Raw genomic sequence first — 27,611 nt, 5'->3', positions numbered from 1 at the left:
AACATACTCTCTGGTTCCTCCAAAGTGGTTCCTCCAGGCTTGGTAAACCCTCTCCTCTTTTGTCTTCACGATCGCTGAGTCTCCAAGGGACTGGATTTCTCCCTGAGGGAGACCTCTTCCCACCTGGAGTTCTCTAGCTAACTATCTTTTGTTTCGGTCAGGATAGCAGTGAGGCATCCGAAGGGACCATTGCCTGGGATGAAGACGTCCTGAAATGGTGGGGAGAATGGAGTTCCTGGTCAACTTGCTCACGTACCTGTGGAGGAGGGGTAATGTCTCGGGAGAGACACTGTCTTCAGCAGAGGTAAGTCTTTGTAGTTTAGTGGGGTGGGTGGGGGGAAGTTTAGGACCAAGGGAGTCCCAGGAAAGGAAAAGGGGGATGGTCCTGAAAAGGGGACCCTGATCTACAGAGGGAACACCTCAGAAGAAGACTAACGAGAAAAGACTTCTTTGCTAGTTTTTCTTTTAGGAAGTTGCTTAAAGTGAACTGAACCTGGCTTAGACCAGAGCTCCAACCTGATTGGTTGTTTTGTTTTATGACATCAGAGCTAGAGGTTCTGTTGTTCCTATTTTTGAGTCCCTATTTTGAGCCCCCCAGCCTGAAGTCTCATTTTATGTAATTAACATTTTTATATCACTTTACTGCAAAGTGCCTCCTTTGATCTGATACTAACCCTCTTGTGTGGGTCTTGACCAGTAAGGACATCATCTGGTCTATCTTCTCTGCTTTCAAACTCTGACTCAAGCCTTAGCTCACCTCCCACATCCTTGGTTAAGCCTTCTTTGACCGCCACAGCCTGAATTCCCCTCCTCTGAACTCTAACTTGTTCAGTCGTGTCTAACTTAAAGCTTTGGTTTTGAGTATCCTTCTGGGGAAGCTTCTTTCTCTCTCTATTAAGGAGTTAATAGCCAATAAAACATTTAAATACTCCATGGGAGCCGGATAACTAAAAGAACCCTCTGGTGAATCTTTTTGTAATAATCACTTATGCACTCTACCTCCATAACATCTCTCAGAGTGGCTATATTACTGCTCCTCATACACAGCACCCCATTTCCTGTCTCTATGACTTTGTATTGGCCGTGCCCAAAGCCTGGAACACATTCCCTCTTCACCTTTGTCTCTTAGGAATGCTAGTCTCTTCCAAGACTTAGTTCCAGTGCCCCCTTCTGCAGCTGGTCTTTCTTGATGTCCCCAGCTACTAGTGCCTTCTCTCCAAAAACACTTGGTATCTATTTTGTATACATACCTAAATATGTATGGCATGTTTGTCCTGATTAAATGTAAGCTTCTTGAGGACAGGAACTAATCGACTTTTGCCTTAGTATCCCCAGTGCCTTGTGCATAGTAAGCTCTTAATAAAGAGGTATCTTAACTTCTGTATGCCTCAGTTTCCTCAGCTGTAAAACAGATGGTAATAGCACCCACCTTCCGAGGTTGTGGTGAGGACCAAGTGAGGTAATATGTGTAAAGCCCTTGTTGACCAATCTCAAATCCATCCCCTTCTCTCTACTCTACAGCCAGTATCCTCATTCAAACTCTCGTCACTTTTCTGGACCCTTGTAACAGCCTCCTGATTGATCTTTCCACTCCCACCCTCTTCCCCCTCTGATCTGTCCTCCACATAGCCATGGAATCGATATCAAAGCCCAGATCTGACTATGTCATTCCTTCTCTCCAGAAGTTTCAGTGGCTCCCTATTGCCTTTAGACTAAAATATAAGCTCATCGGCTTGGCAATTAGAATTCTTCACGGTCTGGCTCCAGTCTGCCTTTCTAGTCTTGTTTCTTTTTATTCTCCTTCACGTATTCTACTTTCCATCCAGATTGTCCTACTTATTGTTCCTTGATCTCGGCATTCCATCTCCTGCCTTCATGACTTCACGCAGACTGCCCACCGGGCTGGGACATAATTTTCTCCTCCCTTCTGTTTTTAGAATCCCTAGCTTCCTTTAAGGCTCAGTTGATGAGCCCCCCTTTTCCCCTCCTTGCCATGGAATCCCCCGGTTGTTTTTGCATTCTCCCTCATGTGTGTACATGCTGTATTGCCTCAGTAGAATGTGAGCTCCTTGAGGGCAGGGACTGCTTCCTTTTTTGTCTTTGTATCCCCAGCACCTAGCACAGTGCCTTTCTAATGGTTGTGGAGCCATTTGTGTCAGTCATGTCCAACTTCCCGTGATCCCATTTGGGAGTGGCTTGCCATTTCCTTTTCCAACTCATTTCACAGATGAGGAAACTGAGGCAAATAGGCTTGAGTGACTTGCCCAGGGTCACAGAGCTAGTAAACGTATGAAGCTGGATTTGAACTCAGGTCCTCCTGACTCTATGCCTGACACTTTATCCGCTGTGCTACCACTGTGCCCCCATAGTAGGTGCTTAATAAATGCCTATTGAACAGAAGATTTATAAACACAGTGGACTTCTACTACACAACACACACACACACACACACACACACACACACACACACACACATACACACACACACCCCTTCACTTTTAGTTGAAGCTGACTGATGACTAGCCACAGATGATGGGGAGAGATTCTGGTTGGTTCTGTCTTGCAGAGGGGCCCTTACTCTTGGCACCATCTACCCACATGAAATAGTGGTATCCTCCCCTTCCTTCTTCCGCCTTATTCTTTTATGTCTTTCAGGCTTCTCACCTCTCAGGGGACAAACAACATCATGTGCGCAGGCCAGTCCAAGGACTACCACCTTTGCCACCGACAGGTAAGAGCTAGTGTCAGCATTTAGCATTTCTACAGCCCACCCTGAGTCCTTACTGAGACCAGCATCTGAGCAGGAGCAAGGCTACCAGGCAGTTAAGAGTATCTGTTAGCGAGAGGGTGCAGTGGATAGAGCGCTGGGCCTAGAGTCAGGAAGACCTGAGTTCAAATGTAGCCTCAGATGCTTTCTAGCTGTGTGACCCTGGGCAAGTCTCTTAACCTCTATCTGTCTCAGTTTCAATAATAGCACCTATCTTCCACAGTTGTGGTGAGGATCAGTGGAGAGAATGTTTGTAATGCACTTAGCACAGTGTATAGTGTATACAATAGGTGCTTAATACATGCTTGTTTCCTTTCCTCCCATGGAAGGACAAGACAGTTGCCCATTGTTAATTGGGTTAGGGATGGTGTCTGGTCCCTCTGACTGATATTGTCAATCAGATCACACTCTCCTTCCTACTCCTGGATTATGGGTTTTGGATTTCACAGTGTCATAGATTTATAATCAGAAGGGACTTTAGAGGCCATTGAGTCCAACATCCTCATTCTATAGATGAGGAAACTGAGGATAAGAGGTTAAGTGACTTGGCCAAGGTCACATAGCTGGTTAAGAATTTGAGCTCTGGTCTTCCTGATGTCAAGTCCAGTGCTTGACCTATGATATTATGCTGCCTTTCCCCATCATTCTTTGGAAATCAGAAGAGAACCTTTACTTTTAATCTCCTGTACTCCCTGGGGAAAAAAAAGTACCCCATTACCTCAATGAGTATTATTAGCATTTCTATACATTAGCATTAGAAATGGGAGGGTGCTCCTTCCTGTGGGCTCGGACGGCCAGAATATGTCCTGTAGCTAGCTGCCCTCTCTCTTTGGAGGTTTAGGTGATGCAATGTGTAGAACACTAGGCCTGGAGTCAGGAAGACCTGAATTCAAATCCTGACTCAAATACTTACTAGCAGGGTGACCCTGGGTAAGTCATAATTTCCATCAGCCCATTTCCCTCTCAGTAAAATGAGGCTAATAGCAACCACTTCACAGGATTGTTGTGAGTCTCAAGTGAGATAAGATGCTATCATTATTAGCTATCGTTATCATCTTCATTGTGTTTTGTAGCCTTGCCCAGCGAACTCGGACAGCTTTAAGCAACAGCAGTGCGCCATTTTCAATGGCAAAGCCTTTGGAAAACACCACTACAGCTGGATCCCTCTCTACCCAGGTAACCCCACAACTTTAGGCATCTCCCATCTAAAAACTGTTGACCTCTGGATCATAGGAGAAAGCCAGAGTCAGAAGCCAACCTTGACACATTGGTGCACGGGCTCTGGGATTGGTTGGGATATAGTTGTATGTCTCAGTGAGAGCCAGAGACAGGAGTGAGAAAGGAAAAATGAAAGAGAAAGGAAAGCAAGCTTGTTGTCTATGGAGCAGCATTCTAGAAAGCACAGCAGAAGGGATAAGTAGGACATGGAAGGAGGGGATTGGTTTGATGGGAATGGGGATAAGGGATTTTGAAGGGAATAAGGGTTTTAAATGTTGGCCACTGCGGGTTCAGAATCACTGGGGTGGGTAGGAGATGGCCAGGCAGGAGTTCGTTAATCATTGAAGAATGAGTTTAGACGGATTTCCATTATACATATAGGTTTAACAAAAGGGTGGAGTCCTTTCAGGGTCTTAAGAAATTCGAGTGAGGGGACCGATGCTTCAAGCTATACACCATGGGGCATCTACACTGGGTCTTTCCTTGATTTCTCCCAGCATCTCCAGGGTACCACTGGAACACTCATCCCTTCTTCTCTCCATGTGACCAGATCATCTTTTCTTTTAGTCATACAATTTCTCAATGATCTCCTCTATATCTTCTCTTCTCCAGAATTCCTCAAAGATGAGGAGCTGAGGCCCAGAGAGGTTCAAACTTACCTAGGCTCACATAGGTGGTCCATGGCAGAGCCACATCCTCCTAATCTAAAGCTATTGTTCCACAGTGCCTCCCTGGGAGGAACCTTGGGATAGGGGGCTTCAATCTGCTTCTGGGGCAAGGAATGGAAATGGGGAAGAGGGAGTGCCATGTAGGTGGTATTAGTTAACAGAGCCAAGTTTTGAACCCAGGTCCTCTGACTCCAAATCCATCATATTTTCTATTGTACTATGCTGCCTCTCCTTATAAATCTGCTTTTTCTTCCTTCCTGTTCTTCCCCAATCCTAGATGATTACATCAGTATCTCTAACAGACCATGTGACCTCCAGTGTACCACCAAGAGTGGGGAGAGGCAGCTGATGGTACAAGCACGGGATGGGACCTCTTGCAAGGACCGGATGTATCAAGGAGTCTGCATCAATGGCCAGTGTGAGGTGAGATCCTCTAAGAGAAGAACACTGAGAGCTGCGTCCTTATCAGTTGGAAAATTGACAGCGTTTAAGTAGTTTGCTCTTGGTAGCCAGTTGCTGGGCAGCTAGATGGAGCAGGATAGAGCGCCTGGCCTGGAGTCAGGAGGATTCAACTTTCTGAGTTCAAATCTGGCTTCAGACACTTACTAGTTGTGTGACCCTGGGCAAGTCACTTAATCCCATTTGCCTCAGTTTCCTCATCTGTAAAATGAGCTGGAGAAGGAAATGACAAACCACTCCAGTATCTTTGCCAAGAAAACCCCAAATGGGGTCACAGAGAGTTGGACACAACTGAACAACAACAAGCCAGTTGTTACAAAAGTGAACGTTTTAAATCTCTTGTCTGGCATTTCTAATAGCGTCATTCCAAAATCAGATTCCAAAAATGGAAAGGACCTCAGAGGCCATCTGATTCAGATGAGGAAACTCAGGTCCAGTTAGGTGAAAGTGGCCAGATTGTCTTCCATGTCATCTTCACATCTCTGGAACTTAGGTAGCAGAACAGTTTGGAACATATCCCTTTGGCCACCATAGGAATGGGGACAGGGAATCGTAATAGCCACCCTTGAAGGCTTGACTCTTGCTAACCCAGGCAAAACTGGTGTGGAAAAGGGGACCTATGTAATGGCAAAACATGTAACCAGGAGGGGAAACTCATAACCTTTCTGCTGTGTCAGGTAGAGCGTTGACCAACCCTGGTATCACTCCAATGGTAATTGCTACCCATGGGGTATATGCATCAGGCCATGTAAGAACATTTAAGGGATCGTCTGAGACTTACGTGAGGAAGAAGAGTATTTGAGGTAGTGAGCAGAGCTGGTGTACAGGCAAAGAAAAGGGAGATGTGAGGAGATGCTTCAATGATGTCTTGAAGGAAGAGAGGGATCTTCTGAGACTTACGTGAGGAGGAAGAGCATTTGAGGTAGTGGGTAGAGCCGGTGTACAGGCGGAGAGAAGGAAGATGGGGGTGTCATACGTGAGGAGTAGAGAGAAGGCCGGTTTGTCTGGGTCACAGAGCATGGGAGCAGGAGTAACACACAATGAGGATAGAAAGATAAGTTTAGGACAAGGTCGGGAAAGACTTTAAGAGCTAACGAGAGGCATTTGTATTTGATTTCTAGAGGCATTAGGAAGCTGCCTGACTTTAATAATTAGGCCAAATCTGCACTGAAGAAAAATTACTTTGGCTGCAGTGTGGACGATGGCCTGAAGTAGTGAGAGGCTTAAGGCGGAGAGACCAATCAGAAGTCATTGCAATTGTCCGAGTGAGATGTGATGAGGGCCTGACCCAAGATGGGGATTATGCTAGTGGTGAGCTGGGGTCAGATGCAAGAGACATAGTGGAGGTAGGAATGGTGAGCTTTGGCAGATGGATGAAGGAGAAGGAGGAGTTGAGGATAATGGTGAGAAACTGAAAAGATGGTATTGTCTTCCACGGGAATAAGGAAGTTTGAAAGAGCCCAGCATTTTGAGGAAAAGACAATGAGCTCTGTTTTGGACATGTTGGGTTTGAGATGTTGTTGGGACATATAGTTTGAAATGCCTAATAGTTGATTGATGATGTAGGATTAATGGTCAGGGGAAAGACTGGGGCTGGATAGATACATATGAGAGTAATTGGCATAGAGATGATAATTAAACCCATGGGAGGTGACAAAAAAGAAGGTAGAGAAAGAGAAGCATAGAAAGAGTACCCACTTAGGGCGTGTGATTTAGATAATGAACCATCAAAGGAAACTGAGGAGAAATTGGACAGGTACTAAGTATCAGAGGTGAGATTTGAACCCAAATCTTCCTGACTCTGTGTTCATCATTCTCTCTACTATGGCATGCTGCCTCCTCTGGTGTGAGTATCACTGGAGGAAAACAGTCATTTTGGGAACAGTTCACTGGAAGGGAGAAGAAGCCTTAAAGAAATATAATCTTAGAGAAAAGATATTATGGAAAAAATAACCTTTCCTAAAAACCCCTAGGAGGGATCCTAAGTCAGGCTTAGACAAATCCTGGAAATCACCCTATTTTTCTTTTTTCTTTGCAGCCAGTTGGGTGTGACGGCGATCTCCACTCCTTCCAGACGATGGACAGGTGCCGCGTTTGTGGTGGGGATGGCAGCACATGTTACCGAGTTTCAGGGAGCTTCCGAAAGGGGATCTCACAGTTAGGTACACTCTGCTGATGAGATGCCAGGGTTCCTCCAAGGGCTGTGGGGAGGACAGGAGGAGGAGCTGCATCAGCCTGGGGAGGGGGCAGAGCCCATATGTCCTGTCTGCTGACCCTGGGGCTGGCCAGACTATAGAAGAGGTGTCTTCAGTTGTACTTCTCTGCCCCTCTTCTCTTCCTACTCTTAGATCTTCATCTAGGTGGCCAGTTTCCTTATAGGTAATTCCGACCTGCCTGGGTCACTGAAGAGGGCAGTGTGGTATAAATGGAAGAGTAAAACCTTTGGAGACAGGAGACCTGGGCTGTAGTCCCGTCTCTGCTATGAACTAGCTGTGTGACTTTTGGAAAGTCCCTTCACTTCTCTTGGGGCTCAGATTCCTCATCTGTAAAAAAAAAAAGAGCTGGACTAGGTGACCTCTCTGACCCTATCCAGGTCTAACATTCCCCAGGCAGCTAAGTGGCCTAGTGGACTTGGAGTTAGGAAATCCAGCCTCATATAGCTCTTAGCTTCGTCACCCTGGATAAGTCACTGAACTTCTGTTTATAAAGTGGGTATAATAAACCTCTTAAGGTTGTTGTGAGGATCAAATTAGACGATATTTGTAAAGCACTTTGCAAACTTTAAAGTGTTATTTACTAATACTACTAACTATCACTACTATAACTATTACTAGTACTACCACCACTGTTATTAGAACTGCTACCACCACCATCACCATTCACTATTTCTACTACTTTCATGACTATTATCACTAGCACTACTGCTATCACTAGTACTGCAACTCCTATTACTATTACCACCACCACCACTATCTACTACCACTGCTACTATTACTATGACTACTTCTACTGTCACCACTGCAACTAATATTATGACTACTACCACCACCACTACTATCACTATTACTACAACTACTATCACCATCCCCACTACTATTACTTTAACTATCACAATTACTATTACTACAACTACTGCTACTACTACTACTATCACCACTACTATTACTACTATCATTACTCCTACTCCTAGTACTAGTATCACTTCTACTACTACTATCACTTCTACTGTTACAGCTATTTAAACCTTGCAAGATATCTTGGGGTTTGGGGGGTAGATTTTTTTTCTTCTCTACTTATTAATTCTGTCATTTTTCTCCGAAAAACTGGGACAACTAACTTTTTTATCCCATGTATTTTAATTTATGATTTCTTAAAATAGAGCTCTGGAAAACCAGGCTTTGAGAAAGTCCATCAGGATTCAAAGGAGGCTACTTGACTATGCCTTAAATCCAGATCACTCTGGCTCTCTGATTGGCCAGTAATAGGTTCCAGTCCAAGCCTCGCTTGGTCGTTGTTTGGGTTTTGATGGCTTAGAGTGAGTGCAGATAGTGATTGTTTCTGTTTTGGTCAGAAACCCTGATTGATTCCCTGCCCCACCCCCACCCCAGTAGGCAAACTAGGCCATTCTATGGTTCATTTCTTACCTAGCCTTAGATCACTGAATGGGTGTTGCCTCAGACAATCTTAGATTTAGGAAAGATCTTAGCTTCAAAAGGCCAAAGTCTTCCACTGCATCTGGGGCCATCTCCAGTTGTCCTGACCTGTGTCTTGTCACTGGACTCCCAATGACTCTGGAGGAGAGAGTGAGGCTGATGACTGCACAGCTCTGCTTCACTTAAATCCACTTCATTTGCAAGTCAAGAAGTGACCCAGCTGATGTCCTCGGTCCTCTAGGAGAATGAAGTAACGGCGACTACTACTACTGTTACTACTACTGCTGCGGTTCCCTTGTTCCTTGGAGTTGTTGGGCTCTCTTGGCAGCTCTACTGTGTAGAACTGCCTTATTCCTTTTCTTTGACTGCCTGAGACCCCCAAGGGTCTGATGCTTAGCTTAGCGTCTGGCACACAGTGTGCGCCTAATGAATGTGGATTGATTGATGTGGGGTGCAGTGGTTCATGTCACCTTTGTTGTGGTCCTGTGCCAACTGGCTTGAGAGGCTTTTATAGGGTTAGAGATTTAGAGCTGAAAAGGACCTCAGGGTTCATGTAGTCCAACCCCTTCACTTTACAGCCTTCATCTGAAGCCCACAGAGGTTTAATGACTTGTCCAAAGTCATGCAGGCAGTAAATGGCAGAGGAGGTTCCTTTGACTAAATCCAGAGCATTTCCCACTGATGCACCCAATGCCTTTCGAGGCTTTCCCTTTCCTCTCCACTTGGCGCCCTTCCGTCTGAGGCTGATTCTTTTAACTGGCATTTCTTTCAACCCTTGGCTTCTGCCCTCACTTGATACTCAGCTCTCTAAGGCTGAGTGTAGGACCCTTCTTTCCCAACAGAGTAATTTCTCATCTTTCCAGGTTACGTATTTGTCACCAATATCCCTGTTGGTGCCACCGATATCCTTATCATCGAGCGCAGGAAGACGGAAAACATCCTTGGTAAAGGATCGAGGGCCATGGACATGGGCCTGCCCTTCCTTAGGATACCAGCTCCGTGCCCCCATGGTGCAACACCTTCTATCCACTGCAATCCCCCCTCTGATTGGATAATAGCCTTCACCTTAATTCAAGTCCCTGGGCCTTCGCTACTCATTTGTAAATTGAGAAGGTTGGACAAGTTGGACTTGGGTCTTCTTCCAACTCAGAGCCTATGATCTTATGACCCCTGTCAGCTCCTCCTTCGCTTATGTGCAGGCTCTTCAGCACAAAGAACCAGTGCCGATCCTAGTGACTTTGGTGTGGGGACTGGGCAGAGGTGGAGAAGGAGCCAAAGTTTGAAACCACTGGTTTACTTTGACAGACTCCAAAGCAAACCTCTCTTGTCCTCACAGCCTGTCTCTGGGCACTTGGTCAGGGATCCCTGAGCATCCCCTGAAAACCCCATCAGGAGAGCTTATGCCCTTGCAGGCTGTCCATCTGTTTGTTTGCTTTCTTACTCCATTGTCTCGTGTCCCCTTTTCTTTGTAGCACTGGCAGATGAAGCTGGGCACTTCTTCTTCAATGGAAATGCTGCTGTGGACCCTCCTCAGAACTTCCGAGTGGCTGGAACTGTGTTTAAGTACCGGCGCCCATCTAGCCTGCACTCGGAAGGCCTGGAGTACATTATAGCTCAGGGACCCACCAACCAGTCCTTGAATGCCATGGTATGTGAGGGAGACACTGACAGGCGTAGAGAAAGGAGAAATGCACATTGATTGGGCTGGCTGCAGTAGACTCTCTAACCTGAAAAAAGTTGGGGGAAGGGGTCAGTGAGAAAATGAAGTGGTTGGAGCTTTCTGCCTAGTGCTTAGAGCACTGGGTCTGGAGTCAGGAAGATCTAATTTCAAATCTGGCCTCAGACAGAGGCTGTGTGACCTTGGGAAAGTCACTAAACTTCCATCTGTCTCAGTTTCCTCAACTATAAAGTGGAGAGAGTAATAGCACTTTACCTTTGTAAAGACCTTAGCATAATGCCTGGTACACAGAAGGTACTTAATAAATGCTTATCTCTCTCCCTTGCCCTCTTTGAAATGATGTGTTTGGAATTGATGACCACTCTGGTCCTTTCTGATTCGAAATCCGTGCTCCTATGTTCTATGATTTACATGATTTATAATAGTTCATTTTTTCCCTCCTGTGTTGAGGTTCACAGAACACTTTCCTTGCAGCCATCCTGTGACAGTATTATCATTATTCGCATGTAACAAGGGAGGAATCTGAGGTTGAGAATGTAGGTGCCTTACCCAGAGTCACACAATTATCTGAGGTTGAGAATGTAAGTGCCTTACCCAGAGTCACACAATTATCTGAGATTGAGAATGTGTCTTACCCAGAGTCACACAACTAAATAGGACATGGAACTGAGGATCTCAAATTCAGGTCTTTTGACTCAAAGACCTGAGAAACATGTATGTGTTCCCTTTATGACTTCATAGATGATTTCTTGAATTGGCATGGTTTAAAAAAAACAACAACCCAATATCTCCTGGTGTCCGGCCTCCTGGCAATGAGCCTCTTCAATTTAGATTGTGGTCTGGCCCTGGAGTCAGGGAGATCTAGGTTCATGTTCTGTTTCTGATGCATGCCATGTGACCATGGACAAGTCACTAGCTTCTCAGGGCCTCCAGGAAACTCTCTAGGGCTATTAATTGCAGATGAATTGCTAAGCTACATCAGTGGAGAGAGCTTCCATTCCAAGGATTCCCTGCATTGATGAAATCACAGGCCTATGTATAAATATAAAATAGAAATATTTTCATGTCTCAAGTGAAAAAGATGAGATGATGTGAGCTGGAGAAGGGGGGCGGCATAATTTCTCTCAGGGCATGGCTGGCTTTACTAAAAACGTGCTTTCTGACTTTTATTTTCAGTATTATAATTTCAATGGGAAGGTACCCCACATATCTTATGACTTTACAGTGCCGAGGGTTCAGGTGCTAGCCGCTCCAGCTCCAGAGCCTCCCCTCTCTCTCCACCGCCCAGATTCACATGGCCACTACAGCCAGGATTTTGATTCACCTAAGCCTGGGCCAACTGCTGACTTCAATACCACTTGGATCTCTGCCATCTCCCCAGAGGAGGTGATTGGCCATAGCTCACTAGGAGAAGACACCAGGAAGATCAGCTTGGGCCACAGAGACTTTGTCCAGAGGAATGCTGTGGCTGCTCAGGCTGGAGGTTGGGGCCGGTCTATGGTGGAGGAGGAAGAGAAGCTTCGTTTCCAAGTGGAACACATAAATCCTACCATCAGGGGAGGGGCAGAAATGGCAACTGTTGGTGGAGAAGCCAACTTGGGTACGTGAATTCCTTTGACCTCTGGTAGGGTTCTTATGGAGAGTAAATAGGATTTAGTATTGCATTTAGTAGTAATATTTATATTTAGGTTTCTGCTCTTTAGTTCACTTGGTTATGGAGCTAGTAAAGATCTCGTGTTGTATAATGGAAAGATATTGGATAGATGACCTGAGTTCTTTCCAGTAATAACGCTCTCCATGGGATTTGGGTAAATAAAATCACAAGTGAGGGGGATTGTATGGGGGGAACCAAGGCAGGGAGGTAATAGTGAGCATCAGCTGTGTGGAGAAGAGTGGAGAAGTTTATCTTGTTAGAGCAGAGACAATATATTGAGGAATTAGTAGTGAGTTATAAATAATCAAGGCTCAAGGGTGACGAAATGTGACCTAATTTGCTTTTGTTTTTATTTTTAAGTTTGATGTTTTATTAAAAAATGAATATCAGTACAACCAGCTAAATTTGCTTAGTAATTATTCACATTTAAATTCATTTCAGTGTATGTGGCATCATAAAGGTTTTTCATGCATTCCTTTTCTTTCTTTTTCATTCAATTTTCCTCTTTTTTTGGGTCACAGTGTGTACTATATTCTTCTTGTTCTATGTTTTCCCTTTCCCCCCAATTTCAAAAGGTGACTTAGAGATTTCTTTGTGTTCTTCATACTAATTAGTCTTAAATGTATTATAATATAGTCCATTATGTCAATGTATCATAATCGATCAGTCAGTCAACAAACATTTATTGAGTGCCTACTGTGTTCCTGACACTGTCCCAGTCAGTATAGAGAGACAAAGATAAAAGTGAAACAATCCCTGTCCTCGAAGAGCTTACACTTTATTGTGGAGACAACATGTACACATTTAAGCATATGCAAAATATATGCAGAGTAAGTAGGTAATTTCAAAGGGAACCTTAGGAGCTCGAGGGTGGGGGTGCCAGAGTGGGGTGCATGTCAGAGAAAAGCGTGATGAAGATGCTGCTCAAGATGAGCTTGAAGGAAGTTAGTGATTCTAAGAGGCAGAGTAGATGAGGGAGGGCATTCTAGGCATGTGTGGACAGCACATGTCAAGGCACAGATAGAATGTTGTATGTGAGAAGCTGCAGGTAGGCCAGTTTGCTGAACCATGGATTATATGAAGGGCAACGAGCCTGGAAAGGTAAGCTAGACCACAGTTGTGAAGGGCTTTAAATGCCAATCAGAGGAGTTACTATTTGGAGAAGAGAGGGAGAGGGAGGGGGAGAGAGAGAGAGAGAAAGAATATAGGGAGACCAATTAGGAGGCTACTTCAGAGATCCACGTGACTGGTGGCAATGAGAATGCAATGATAACAATCACGATGATGCCAGCTAACATTTCTATTGTGCTTTCTCACTGCACGCCACATGCTGTGCTAAGCCCTTTACAATTATTGTCTCTTTTGATCCTCACAACAACCCTGAGAGGCAGGTGCCATTTTTATCCCCATTTTACAGATGAGGAAACTGAGGCAAACAGAGCTTAACTGACTTGCCCAGGGTCACACAGCTAGTAAATATCTGGGGCTGACTCTAGATCCAGTGTTCTATCTACCGTGCCACTGACACTGTGGAGGTAGAATTAATAAACCTTGGAGACTGAGTGGACCAATGGAGGTCGAAGTAGCTGTTTTTTTGAAATTATCTAATGCTGTTATCAGAATCTTTGAACAGGTGGCTATTTTTATATTTTAGTGATGCTTTCAGGGTATATACCCAGGGTATTATTGAGTCGAAGCATATGATTATTTTTGTGATTCGTGCTTCTTACTAGCGATGAATCAAGATACCTGTTACACCCAATTTAAAAATTATTTCTTTTTTATTATTATGAATATGACAAACATCATCAAACAAAATTATATTCTTATAAAAGAGGAGGAAAAGAAGGTAGTATTTGAAACAACCTCAGTTATGTATTTTTTAAAAAGTATATCTATATTAAATTCAGCATATCAGCTCAACACTGCATGGCTTCGTCTATGCTCTCTTCTGACCTTTCCTCTGCATTCTTCTCTGTATTTTTTAAATGTTTCAGTGACACTTTTCTTTCTTCTTTCTTTTTTTTGGTATCATTCCCCTCACACCTTCCTGTAACCCCCCTTCACCCCCAAAACAAAAGCCTCCTTGTAACAAATAAACACAGTGAAGAAAAGCAGCTGGCCATATTGGCCATATCTAAAAATGTCTGTCATCGAGTTTTGTTGCTGTCGATTATTTTTGCTAATTGATGGATTTGAGATGATATCTCAGAATCTTTTGATTTGTATATCTTTGATTATGAGGTTGAGTATTTTTTCGAGTGGTTATTAGCAATTTGTGTTTGTTCTTTTGAAAAATGCCTGTTCATATCCTTAAAAAAACCCCAAACCAAGACTATTCACAGGGAAAGGAAATCCTTCATGAATCAAGCTCTTCAAATCTATAGGAAGCATCATCCTTGATCCCAAATCTTATACATAAACTCAAAGAATACATGGAGGAGCTGTGATTTTGTCAGCTTGCAGAACTCTTTGCATGGCACCTTAGAAAGATCTCTGAATTTGGAATCTTAAGGATCTGGGTTCAAATCCTGGCTATGCCACTTATTACTTGTGTTATCTTGGGAAAATCATTTGACATCTCTGGGACTCAGCTCTTTGTCAGACTAGATGTCCTCTTCCAGATCTAAAACCCATCCATGACTTAGTAGGTAGGACCAAGGGACCTTAGGCTAGAGGTTAAGAGACTTGCCCAAAGTCAATTAGTCTGTATCAGAGTTGGGATCTGACTCTGAGTCCTTCTGATTCTAAGCCTGACATGCTATCTACTGTGCCACATTGCCTTGGTGAAACTATGGGCCATTATCACATCTAACGGACTCCCAAAATACCAGGGAGAGATAGTAAGGGTGGCTATCACCTCAGATACACCAAATAAGCCTTCTTTGCCCATCCATGACATAGATGATACCTTCCTCCTCTTAATACCCCGTCTTGTCATTGGGTTACATTGGGATATGATAAGATATGTCTCTCCTGAGCCCTGGAGATCTGGGTGCTCCCAGTTTGGGAAGCGGTGAGCCTTTCTTCTGGTCCTTGTGATCTGTCTTGCTTTTGCCTTCTAGCTTTCCCATGGAGCCGGGTTTCTACCAGCACTGCCATTCCATACCCCATGATGGGTCCAGGGCTCCTGGAGAGGAGGCAGGCTGGGATGACCCAGTTGCACATCTTTCGGAAACTGTGTCATCGGGACTCCCGGCAGTCTGCCTTCTGTCGAAAACTGCGGCAGCTTACCGCTCCAGTGCGTTGGAGAAACCCAACCCCAGAGCCACTGATCCAGTCAACCCAAGGCTGGCAGGAACCACTACCCAAAACACCCACCTCTGAGGATTTGCTAAAAGCTGAGGCTGTAGGCAAACAAGAAAAGGAGGAGGTGGTTTTTGTGAGCCCCACCATGGTAGCTGCTGAACAGAACCCTACATCTGATTCAAGCTTCCAGGTGGGCTTAGGCCTTGAGCTTCAGGCTGAGCCCCTCCAGTCCCCTGGCATGGAGAGGTGAGAGGCACTGTTGGACTCTATTATGTGCAGAAATGACAGGGACCAAGCATTTCATGGGGTAGGGGTGATATAAAGTTCCCTTCTTATTTGGGAATCTGCCTCACTTTGCCACTTAAAATAGCTAGCTTTTATGTATGATATGAGATGATATGATATGATATGATACATAACAGCACTTTTAAGGTTTGCAGAATTCTTTATATATTTTATCTCATCTGAGACTCCCAACAACCCTGGGAAGCAGGGGCTGTTTATAATTATTTATAGATAAGGAAACTAGGCTAAGAAAGATGAAGTGACTTGCCCAGGGTCACACGGCTCCTGGAGTGTGGGAGTCAGGATTCGAACTTGGGTCTTCCTAACTCTAAATCCAACCCTATCCATGGTGCCGCCCAGATGTCACTTAACAAAGAGTGACAAGTTGAGAATGTTTGTAATAATAGGAGGGGATCGTATTTCTGCATATTTGGCTTGGGGTCCCTGAATTGAGACTGAGCTTATTGGTGAGAGGGGAATAGCCAGGCCGAGGCTCCGCTTTTCCTTTGTCAAGGTAGATGGACTCTAGGGCCTCATGAAAGGCAAACATTCCTTTCCTTGAGTAAGGAAGAGGGAAAGAAGTAAAGAAAGGAGAAAAGTTAATAATCCATGTGGAGATAATCGCTTTTGTTGGGTCAGGAAGGGAGAGAGTGGAACAAGTAACCCAGGCGGCCCCCACGAGGCATAAGGGAGGGGCTGCTGGGACGCAGGGATTTCTGAAGAAGCTGTGTTTGGTTCCATTCCTAGCCTCACAGTGGCTTTAAGGTGCTCCTCACCCGGTGCCTCACGCTGGCCTTTCTCCTCAGCAATGATTTTAACGTGAGTCCTCCCGGCCATGATGACGTCAGCCGGGCTGATATGTACCGCTGGAAGGTCTCTGCCCAGGCCCCCTGCAGCTCCACCTGTACCTCGGGTAGGTCCAAATGAACAGCCTGGTGCTGAGCTCTGAGGAAGGAGTGAGGGAGCTCACTGGATAAGGGTGGAGAGAGGCCTTTCCTAGTGTGTGAAGGAAGAAGTCTGCCTGGCTCCTTGCTCACTGGTTTTTCTCCTGTTCAAGGGCAGTCTGTGCCTAACACTTCAGCCTGGGGATGACCCCCTATGAGCTGATGGTATCTGGGGCCTCTTTCCCAGCTGATCTGAACTGCAGGTGGTCAAACTCCGGCTCTGACTCTGTGTGGGAAGAATCCAGAACTTTGGTTTTGTCGTGGGTTCTAACGGGGGCTTCCTGGCTACGGCCATCCTGATTGTCCAGCAGGTATCAGTGTCTCCCATGCCATGTGTGTGCGTTATGATGGAGTGGAAGTGGAAGAGGCCTACTGCGATGCTGTAACCCGCCCAGAGCCTGCCTATGAGCTCTGCACAGGGAGGGATTGCCAACCCAGGTGAGCTACCGGTGCGGATGAATCCCAGGATGGGGCGGCATGGTTGGGGAGGAGGGCATCACTCAAACCCCAACAACTGGGGGTGAGAAGACAAGATGTCATGTGCAGAGTCCTGGACCTGGAGTCAGGAAAAACCTGGGCTCAAACCTTGCCCTGAGAAGCCATAGGATCATAGACACAGAGTTCAAGGGACCTTAGAGATCATCCAGCCTCGTCATTTTACAAATGAGGTCCTACCTCCTCTCTGGGCCTCAGTTTCCTCATTTATAAAATGAAGATAATAATAGCAACCCCCTCCCTAGAGCTGTGGGGGGATCAAATGATATAATCCTTATAAAGTGCTTTGCCTACCTTAAAGCACTGAATAAGTATCAGCTTCTTTTTCTCCTTCTTCCTCCTCCTCCTCTTCTTCCTCTTCTTTTCCTTCTCTTCTTCCTCTTCCTTCTTCTTCTTCCTCCTCTTCTTCCTCTTCCTTCTTCTTCCTCCTCTTCTTCCTCTTCCTTCTGCTTCCTCCCTCTCTTCCTTTTCTTTCTACTTCTTCCTCTTCCTTCTTCCTCCTCATCCTCTTCTTCCTCTTCCTTCTTCCTCCTCCTCTTCTTCCTCTTCTTCTTCTTCCTCCTCCTCCTCTTCTTTCTCTTTCTTCCTCCTCCTCCTCCTCTTCTTCTTCTTTTTCTTCTTCCTCTTCCTTCTTCCTCCCTCTCTTCTTCCTTTTCCTTCTCCTTCTTCCTCTTCCTTCTTCCTCCTCTTCCTCTTCTTGATCTTCCTTCTTCTTCCTCCTCCTCTTCTTCCTTCTTCTTCCTCCTCCTCTTCTTCCTCTTCCTTCTTCATCCTCTTCCTATTCTTCCTCTTCCTTCTTCTTCCTCTTCCTCCTCCTCCTCTTCTTCCTCCTCCTCCTCCTCTTCTTCCTTCTGCTCTTCTTCTTCCTCCTCCTCCTCTAATTTCTCTTCTTCTTCCAGACTGGTTTTGTGTCACTTAGTCCAGAGGTAGAAGGCTGGAGAATGGACAGGGTCCCAGATAAGGGTGATCGTACCATGGAATCCCCTGAAAGATGTGGCCACAACCTTTCAGACATAGAGTGTGGGAGAGCCGGGGAAAAATAACTTTTTTTTTTTAAAAAATATCCATATCACCTAACATTTCTGGTTCTTTTCAAAGTTACAGACCAAGTAAACGGGGTCTGATACTAGAACTAGAAGACTCATATACTAATAATGATAACAACAAGTAATGTTTATATAATGCTTACTATGTGTCAGGGAGGAAAATGGCAAACCACTCCAGCATCTTTGCTAGGAAAACTCTAAATGGGGCCATGAAGAGTTGGATGCAACTGAAAAGCGACTGAACGACAAAAATGTGCCAAGCATTATGCTAAGCACTTCACAACTATTGTCTCATTTGGTCCTCATAGCTGACTTGTATAGAGGGAGGTTCATAGATGCCTCTGCCTTTAGCTCCTTACCACTATGTAAGTGCTAACATGATGCTATTTTTTTTTCAAAAGAGACACGGTTATTGTCAGCTTTTTTGTTCCCTTAGCATCAGAGACATAACTAAGGTAAGGTGATTAGGGCTTTGTCTAGGGGTGCTGAAATTTAAAAAGCACTCACAACAAATTCTTAGTGTAAAGGGATAATGGGGATTCCCATCATATAAGTAATTGATAGGAAGCTTCCAAGTAGCCTGCCAAATCTATGCTTCTTCTTTCCTTCCACCCTGCCATATTTGGGCCTCTATCCCATATGAATTCCTCTCCAACCCTTTCCCACCCTGCTCTCCCCTAGCCATGAGTGATTCTCCCTTTGAGTCCCAGGGTCTCTTCCCTCTCAGTTGAATTTCTCTTAAAAATGTTGATTTGAGAATGTGGTTTGTGTGCTTGCCTTAAGGTCCCCAAAAGCTCATTATCTCTCTGCTTATTGTCACCCCAGGGTCCCAGACCCCAGCTTTCATATCTCGTGGTATTTGCTTTTGACCCTAAATTTCACATCTCATAGGTCTTTGCTTTTAACAGATAGAAAACTGTGGCACTCAGATGCAATCATGCGTCCAAAGTTCTTTGAGAGCAAGGTTTGTGCCTTCCCCTTTATTTATTCCACAAGCACATACTGAGCACCTACCATGTACCCAAATCTGTAGTAAGCTCTGCTGTCTATTTTATTATTTTCTGCCTCATGTACCTAATGGAGTGTTCTGCACGTAGCAGAGTTTAGCCACCTCTTGCTGACTGACATTATAGTCACTGGTAAATGTGAAGTCCTGTCCCATGACTTCCTAATCAATAGTAGCATATACCTTCGACCGACCAGTTGCAGCCAGGCTTTAGCACTCTAGGACTCACCCACAGAGTAGAAAGCTTACCCTACAAGTGCTAAGGCTTGGGAAAAGGTTAATATTCAGTGCATGGAGCTGAGCTATTCAGATCATCTACCATTAAGTGACTGAGTAAAAGGGTCAGAGGGAGAAATTTGCAGGTAGGGTTAGGCCAAGAAGCGAAGACAGCTTCTTCAATGGAGTCTGGGGACCAAGGACATGAACGATCTGTATCCTGTAAGAGATGGCTGTTCCATGGCCAATTTGGCAACCTTTAAGGCTTCTCACTAGGATCAGATGATTGTCGTTGAGTCATTTCAGTAATTTCTGACTCTTTGCGACCCCATTTGGGGTTTTCTTGGCAGAGATACTAGAGTGGTCTGCCATTTTACAGCTCATTTTACAGATGAGGAAACTGAGGCAAGCAGAGTTAAGTGACTTGCTCATGGTCACACAGCTAGTAGGGGTCTGAGGTTACATTTGAACTCTGGTCTTCCTGCCTCAAGGCCTGGGGCTTTATCCACTATGACACCACCTAGAAGGAGCTTTAAAGGTCATCTGTATGAATAATAACCCTAGGCTCAGAGGAGCTGTGACATCCAAATTTAAACAGGATTTGAACCCAGACCCTCCCAGAACTCTTTCTACTGGTCCATTTCTACTGTTCTTGTTACGCCTCTCTGGGCCTGAGTTTTGATGGCACCATGCCTTTTCTGAGAGCCATGGCTCGGCCCCTTCTGCATCTGTAGATTGTCTGTTTTTCTCCACGTGGAGGTGGGAGACGAGTCGTTGGAGCGAGTGTTCAAGGACTTGTGGGGAGGGGCACCAGGCCCGCACAGTCCGCTGCTGGAGGATGCTGGCCCCTGGCTTTGACAGCTCGGTCTATGATGAATTATGTGTGGCGGCTGGGTTGGCACGGCCCGTGGAAAAGAAGGTCTGCAGGAACAAGGCCTGTGGCCCTCAGTGGGAGCTCTCTGAATGGTCTGAGGTATGGGCGTGCCTTTGGTTTGACATCCTTGCAATGGGTAGTCTGGGATTTGGGGAGGGCAGTGCTGTTGACTAGACCTTTCACAGATTTCTGAATTTCCCAGTGACCCTGAATTCACTTCACCTTGACTATGACCACTGAAGCAATTCACTTGGGGGATGTTTTTACATGATAAATTAATTCTCTTTAGAAAGAACGGCACCCTCTGTTTCTATCCGTGTATTTGTGTGGTGAGCAGGAAAGATTCTGACAAATGCAAAACTGGTTAAGGAGTAATAGACACGCATCTGCCTCCATAGCTGTATTAAGATGACTTTACGTAGTAAAAGAAAGTGAGAAGTCCATAAAGCTTTAGGGTTTACTCACCTCCTTCGTGTGCTTGGTTTACGTGAGGGCTGTGGTGATGCTGGCTCTGTGGCTAGAATAAAACTGATTTACTGTAACCGTAACATGTTTCATCTTGCCTCTTTTCCCCTCTTCCTCCGTGGGGCCCAGTGCTCAGCTCGATGTGGTGGGCAAGGGACCATGAGGAGAGAGGTGCGCTGCTCCGTGGGGTTGTCATTGTGCAATGAGGCCACAAGACCAGCTGGCGAGAAGGAGTGCCTGGGCCCTCCCTGTGATCGGCAGTGGACCACTTCTGACTGGGGACCGGTGAGTCCAGACTGTTCCTTCAGCCTTTCATGATCCTTGGGCAGTAAGTATATATAGATGACAGGAAGAAGTGAGGTCTCAGTTGAAGATGACCGAGATGGAGGAGACCTATACCCACCTTACCCCTAATTTCAGTTCAGTAAGCTCAATGCCCCACAATCTGAAGCTTATTTCCCTTTCAAAGGAAACAAGGGTTTTCTGCGAGGGAGTGGAGCATAGTGAAAGTTTGGAGAACCGTTAGACAGATAAGGACAAATCTGTAAGGACAGATATCCTTTGCTAGTTAAGTACCACCAGTGAGAGCTATTCAAGAGAGAATGAGAAAGCAAGTTTAGATGTGATCAGGAGTATGTTGCTTCCCCAAAGCTCCCGAATCACCCACCCAATGATCCCATGTTTCTCCAAGTGCTCAGGTGCCTGTGGTGAGGGACGGATGAGCCGAATCATCTCATGTCGAAATTTGGAGGGGAAGGTGATTTCAGGTTCCCAGTGTGACCCGGCCACGAAACCACTAGCTGTTTACCCCTGTGGGGGCTGGAACTGCCCTGCCCACTGGGTGGAACAAGGGTGGGAACAGGTGAGTCTCAGGTAGAGAGTGTCACTTTATGTGGGAGGTTGCCCACTTTTAGGAGGTAAGATGGTAGCAGGTTGAGGGTGGCCTGGGTCATCTTGCCCTAGAGACATGGGGGAGAAAACCTCAAGACAGGGACTGGATACATCTTAGAAGTGACCTTGGGGACTCTCCTGTGGACAAATCAGGGTGGTCTGGGGGATCAGGATGATTTTATATTATTGTTACCCTGTTGGAGTAAGCCTGAAGAGTCATGAGATAGATGGCCACATTGATAAGCCCTGGGGACTTGTATTCTCCTGGGGATGTGGGGCTTGGGCAGGCAGTCCAACTGTGCGTCTTCTGCTTTTAGAGACTTTTGGGGGAAAGTAAGTGGTGGAGCAGGCAGGAATGCTTTGTCAAGGACCGAATGTGGCAATTTCAGAAAATTCCCACTAGGGGGCAAGAGCATCATTCTTTTGCCTGGATGGTTTTTTCCCCATCCTCCCCTTGGACTTGCCAGAAGATGTGGGTAGCAGGCTTACCTCCACAGAGTTCATTCCAATTTCACCATATTACCCTGCTCTGAGAATGATTACCTTTACTCACTGCTTTCTAAACTTTGTTTTTCTGGCTTCTTCATCTCCTGCCAATCCACCCTTTGGGAATTTGGTGTGCTCTTCAGTAGATCATTTCATCCTCTCTCTGCCATAGTTTCTTTATCTCTAAGTTGAGACTGAGTCAGGCTAGGTGACTGCTAGGGACCCTTTGAGCTATAATTTTTTATTCTTTAAATAGTCCTAGGCCAAGTGAATCAGGGAAAGTTGGCAAGGCTAGTGGGAGTGGTTCAGGGTAATGCATCAGATGAACTTTGAAGATCCTTCTGGTCCTTGTGTTCTAACCAAGGGCCCTTAGCCCAGAGGCCATCTACGACCTGTGTGACCTTGGGCAAGTCACTTAACCTCTGGAGTCTCAGTTTCTCCATCTATAAAGTGAAGAAGTTGGAGTAAATGATGCCTAAGGTCCCTTTTAATTGCATATCGATGATTCTGCACGTGAGACATTGCATGGAGTTAAATGCAACAGAAACCTAGACCTCTTCAGAAGCTTCCTTTCTTCAGATCAAGAAGCAGACAAAGTACAGTAAGACCAATCTCCCAATATATAGTTTCTCCAAATCTACCCTCCCTTAGTTTCTTTTTTCATTTTTTTTTATGGTTTGAACCATGAAACCTTTTGAGTTGGTGGGGAGAAGGGAACAAGGAAGAGGATTTCTGGGCATTGAGACAAGTGATATCAAATAGCCATCAAGCATTTATTAAACATCAGCTGTGTGCTGGGCACCATGCTAAATTCTGGGGATACAAAGAAAGACATGCCCTACTCCCTCCCCCCCAAAACCAAAACCTGTCCTCAAGTCCCTGCCCTCAGGGAGCTCACAGTCTAACAGTAACAGCAGACAACTCTGTCCAAATAGCATATATAGGATAAATTGGGGATAATCTCAGACGGAAGATGCCAAAGTTAAGGAGCACTGGAAAATGCTTCTTATAGAAGGTGGGATCTAGCTGAGACTTGAAGGAAGAGAAGCCAGGAAGTCAAGGTGAGGAGAGGCCCTCTAGACCTGAGAGACAGTCTGTGAAAATGCCCAAGGGTTGGGAGCTAGAGAGTTGTGTTCCAGGGTCAGCCAGGAATCCAGGGTCACTGGACCACAGAGCAAGTGTCATAAGGGATAAGGTATGAGAAGACTGGAAAGGGAGGAAGGGGCCAGGTGATGAAAGCCTTTAAAAGCCAAACAGAGAATTTTATATTTGATACTGGAAGTAATAGGGAGCCACTGGAGTTTATTGAGTGTATATGTATGTGGGGGTGGGGGGAGGAGTGGCAGGTTCCATGATCATTAAAAAATGTTTATTGGTCTGAGCCTGTGATTTTATTGATTTGAGGACTTTCTGGTGTGGAAACTTCCTCCCATAATGCAGATCAGCAACTCATCTATAACTTGGATTCTCCTGGAGATGCTGTCAGTAGAGATGTGGCTTGGGCAGACAGTGTGTCCTAATTGTGTGTCTCCTTTTTACCCTTTCTGGAGACTTTGCGGGAAAGTGGTTGAGCGGGCAGGAATGCTTTGTCAGGAACTGAACGTGGCAATTTCAGGAAATCCCCACTAGGGGGCAAGGGCATTGTTCTTTTGCCTGGATGGTTTTCTCCCTATCCTCCCCTTGGACTTGCCAGGGTAGCGGGTTCACTCCCATAGAGCAGGCTCCAATTTTGTTATATTACTCTGCTTCAAGAATGGTTACCTTTCCTCCTCGACTCACTGGTTTCTAAACTCTGCTTCTCTGAACACTTTTCTCTGCCCTTGGCTTCATCTCCTGTTGACCCACCCTTTGGGAATTTTAGATGCTCTGAAATAAGTCCCTGCATCTCTCAGAGACACTTTTCTCAGCTCTAAGATGAGACTGATTTGGGCTAGGTGAGTGCACGTCCTGTTGTAATTTAGACAATTGCCTGGGACAGTGAGAAGTCAAGAGACTTGTCAGTGGTCACCCGGCTAGTTTGCATTGGAGCCAGGACTTAAATCCAGCTAGGTCTTCCTGACTCCGAGGCTGGTCTTCTATCCTCTGGGCGTGCCGCTTCTCCCCCTTCACTATTGTAGCTTTAATAAAAGCTTGTTGAATTAATGAATGAACAAATGAATGAATGAAGAAATGATTGAATGGAGTAGAGAGAAGCACAGAAGGACAAGAGAGGTCGAAAGAGGTCCTGCACAGTAGGGATTGGAGAGGACTGTTAGCAAAACAATCTCCGTCTGGGGTTATGTTTCTCCTAGCTGAAAACCTGCCAGTCCCATTGTCCCACAGGGAGAAGGACAAGACACTGAGACAGACTATAGCTGAGTGACAGTAGGGGCACCAGGTTTTACTGCTCTCAGAGCACTTCTCTCTTCCCTCTGACTCCAGTGCAATGCCAGCTGTGGCCGAGGGGTGAAGATCCGTAGGGTGCTGTGTGCAGGATTGGAGAATGGAGTGTACCGTGAGTACCCTGAAGGGCACTGTGATGTTTCCCAGAAACCCGAGGTGCAGGCGCCTTGTTTCAAGAGACCCTGTTCCATCTGGTTCACCACAGCTTGGTCTCAGGTAAGGAGATGAGGGAGACGTAATTAGCAATGGTGAAAGGGTGGAGAATTATGGGTAGAAGGAGATGTTCCCCCATGGAGGGTGGAGGGGGAATTGCAGAGGAATGGGGTTAGGGTGGGAACAGACTCCTGCCTTCGCTATTTCTATCTTCCCCATCAGTGTGGTATAGTTGAAAGTTTGTTGGGTCTGGAGTCAGATTTAAATCCCAGAGCTGCTACTCCCTTTGCGATCTGTGTGTTACCTGGTTAAAATCACCTGTGTAATTGTAGGCAAATCACTTTGCCTTTCTAGGCCTCAGTTTACACATCTGTAAAATGAGGGTTTGGATCAAGTGACCCATCAGGTTCCTTCCAGCTCCAAGTCCACGATCCTTTGATCTTAAAACTTGGCCGCCATGCTCTGTGGTTTGTGGAGCTGGATAGAGTCAGCTGAAGGCCTGTCTGTCAATGTTGCTATTTTTCTGAATAAAACTCAAGCTAGCTGATTGCCCTTCTTCTTTGCCAGTCACTCAGTCCTCAGGGGAGGATTAGGGACCTTGGAATTCTGAGTGGTACAGACACCTTTGTAGAACATCGTGCGGAGGATGAGCCAATCCTGCGTGGGTTTAGGGATGAGGCAAGATTTCTCTTCTGGTGGGATAGACCTGTGCTTTGGAGTTACTCTCTCCAGAAAGCGGGGGAAGCATCATGGATGTTGGGATGGGCTAAGGAGTCTGGAAGGGATGGTGAATCTTAGATTTGATGATGCTCAAGGAAATATGGATCAATTAGTGAAAAGTCATTTATTAAGCATTTACTATGTGCCAAGCACTGTGCTAGGTGCTACGGATACAAATGCCTCGCCTCCAAAGAGGAGTAAGAAACACACAAATGAGGCATTGGCAGTCAGAGAAGGGCACTTTGGGCCAGAAAGTTACAAGGATGGTGAGGGGTGCCATTGAGGAGTAGGTTGACACACCTCTTCCAGGAGCAATGACGGAGTTCACTTGATCATAATTCCCCCAAGGTCTCAGGAGCTCTTCTTGGGCTGATGTATTTTGTGTGTTAAGTTAATGGGAAAGGAAAAGGGAATGGAATCATAGGAAGACAGATTTAGAGCTGGACCCAAAGGTCATCCAGTCCCATCAAACTCCCTCATTTTATAGACAAGGAAACCTTAGACCCAGAAAATTTGAGGAATTGCCCAGGGTGCAGCAGCTAGTAAGTGTCCGATCTGAGGCAGGATTCAACATAGGTCTTCTTGACTCCAAATCCAGAGTCCTGTCTGTTCCACCACACTGTCTCTCCACTATGATTCCTCCAAGGTCCTAGTGGCTTATGCTAGATAGAAGAATTTGTATATTGAGCCAACGGACCAGGACAAGGGAATGGGAATTGTGATGGTTGAGCCCTGAAAATGAAGAGGGACTGTCACTTTTGTATTTGTATTTCTGGCACTAGACAGGATACCTGAAACATAATAGGTACATGATACATGTGACTTGGTTGATTGACTGGTAGCTAGGTGACACAGTGGATAGTCAGGAAAACCTGAGTTCCAATCCGGCCTTAGATGCTTTACTAGCTATGGGACCCTGGGCAAGTTGCTTACACTCTATGTGCCTCAATTTTCTCAGTCTGTGAAATGAGAGTCTCAGACTCCAGCTCTAAATCTATGATCCTCTGATGCAGCCCCAGGTTAGGACTTTGCTCTTTTCACCATCACTTCTTGCTTCTTCTCCCCTGTTCCTCTTGGGCTGTGGACAGTGCAGTAAGACTTGTGGTGTGGGGCTGAGGCTGCGAGAGGTCAAATGTTACCAAGGAGAGGAGTTGGGCCAGGGATGTGACCCGAATTCCAAGCCGGAGGCCAAGCAGACATGCCAGGTCCAGCTGTGTCCTACGGAGGCGCCAGGTGAGGGCATGGGGAGACCGACTGCTACCTTGGGGCATGAGGCAGGTGGTAGGGATGGGGCTGATGACTTGTTTCGTGGCCTGATTTCTGTTGTCTAGATGAAGACTGTGAGGACAAAGCCACAGCCAACTGTGCCCTGGTGCTGAAGGTGAAGCTGTGCACACACTGGTACTACCGAAAAGCCTGTTGTGGTGCCTGCCGCGGTAAAGCTCTCTGACTTGTCAGAGGGCTGGGCTGTGACCTGCTTCTTGCCGGGTGGTAGGTGCGAAAGGAAGGATCCCTCTGTAACCCTTCACACAAAAAAGCCACTTGTTTCTCTAGGATCACAGAGCATAGATATAGAGCTAGAAGGGACCTTAGAGGCCACATGTTACAAATGAGGAGACTGAGGCACATTTGCCCAGGGGATGTGAACCCAGCTTTCTCTGACTTTGAGGCCAGTGTCCTATCCCTACTCTGTACTTCCTCACAAACCATGCTGTATCTCTAGTTTCTTCCTAACGAGCAAGGTCTCAGAGGCATCTATCTCCTTTCTTGCAAACCTTCCCTGATAAATGACCTGTTGCTGTTAATCTCTGCCTAGAGTCCTACCTGTTTGTCTCTTTCCAAGGACCTTGTTCTCTTCCCTTTCCTTCAACAGCCTGGAAACAATGGAACCAGATTATTTGGTTTTCCTGGGTACTTATGGGGGTGGTGGCTGGGGTCACCAAGGGAGACACACAATAGTCTAAGTGACAAGAGGAAAGAAATGCTCATGCTGCTTCTGGCCCCTTGGCCCCTTGCCCTCATCCCACGGCTTTTGTAACCTCTGGTTGTGAGCTCAGTTACACATTTTAAAAGTCCTGTTTTGTAATTAAACAATGATCTCATTTGGGTGTGAGGCTGCAAGTGTATTTACTGGGAGGAGGAAGGGGGTGAGAACAGATTGTTGTGTTGATGTGTTAGAGTGGAAGGTTTTGTGGTGGTGAAAATGTTCCAAGTGTGAGGGCAGAGGAAAGGGAAGGAGAGAAGGGGGATCCCAATTCAACCCAAGCCAAAGCAAGCCCTCCCCCTTCAGTGAACCTTGAAG

The 27,611-nt window shown here is 45.8% G+C and overlaps 1 protein-coding gene across 1 annotated transcript in view; it reads left to right on the top strand.

Moving 5' to 3' along the window:
• Positions 1-26,759, top strand: part of LOC118846766 (ADAMTS-like protein 2) — a 33,212-nt gene extending 6,453 nt beyond the window's left edge. Inside the window, exons 2-18 of the mRNA XM_036755507.1 lie at positions 162-304; positions 2,656-2,731; positions 3,841-3,943; positions 4,931-5,076; positions 7,151-7,274; positions 9,629-9,709; positions 10,238-10,413; positions 11,620-12,043; positions 15,163-15,592; positions 16,438-16,544; positions 16,884-17,013; positions 20,098-20,311; positions 20,807-20,962; positions 21,369-21,539; positions 24,476-24,652; positions 26,398-26,542; positions 26,641-26,759. Of these exons, the coding sequence (XP_036611402.1) occupies positions 162-304; positions 2,656-2,731; positions 3,841-3,943; positions 4,931-5,076; positions 7,151-7,274; positions 9,629-9,709; positions 10,238-10,413; positions 11,620-12,043; positions 15,163-15,592; positions 16,438-16,544; positions 16,884-17,013; positions 20,098-20,311; positions 20,807-20,962; positions 21,369-21,539; positions 24,476-24,652; positions 26,398-26,542; positions 26,641-26,759 (2,922 nt within the window). The remainder of the gene's footprint in view (positions 1-161; positions 305-2,655; positions 2,732-3,840; positions 3,944-4,930; positions 5,077-7,150; positions 7,275-9,628; positions 9,710-10,237; positions 10,414-11,619; positions 12,044-15,162; positions 15,593-16,437; positions 16,545-16,883; positions 17,014-20,097; positions 20,312-20,806; positions 20,963-21,368; positions 21,540-24,475; positions 24,653-26,397; positions 26,543-26,640) is intronic.
• The last annotated feature ends 852 nt before the right edge of the window (positions 26,760-27,611 follow it).

This window comes from Trichosurus vulpecula, chromosome 4 (genome assembly GCF_011100635.1).
Source record: "Trichosurus vulpecula isolate mTriVul1 chromosome 4, mTriVul1.pri, whole genome shotgun sequence".
NCBI classification, from domain to species: Eukaryota; Metazoa; Chordata; class Mammalia; order Diprotodontia; family Phalangeridae; genus Trichosurus; species Trichosurus vulpecula.
Note: the sequence above shows the minus strand (reverse complement) of the source record. Positions and strands in the feature narration are given on the sequence as shown.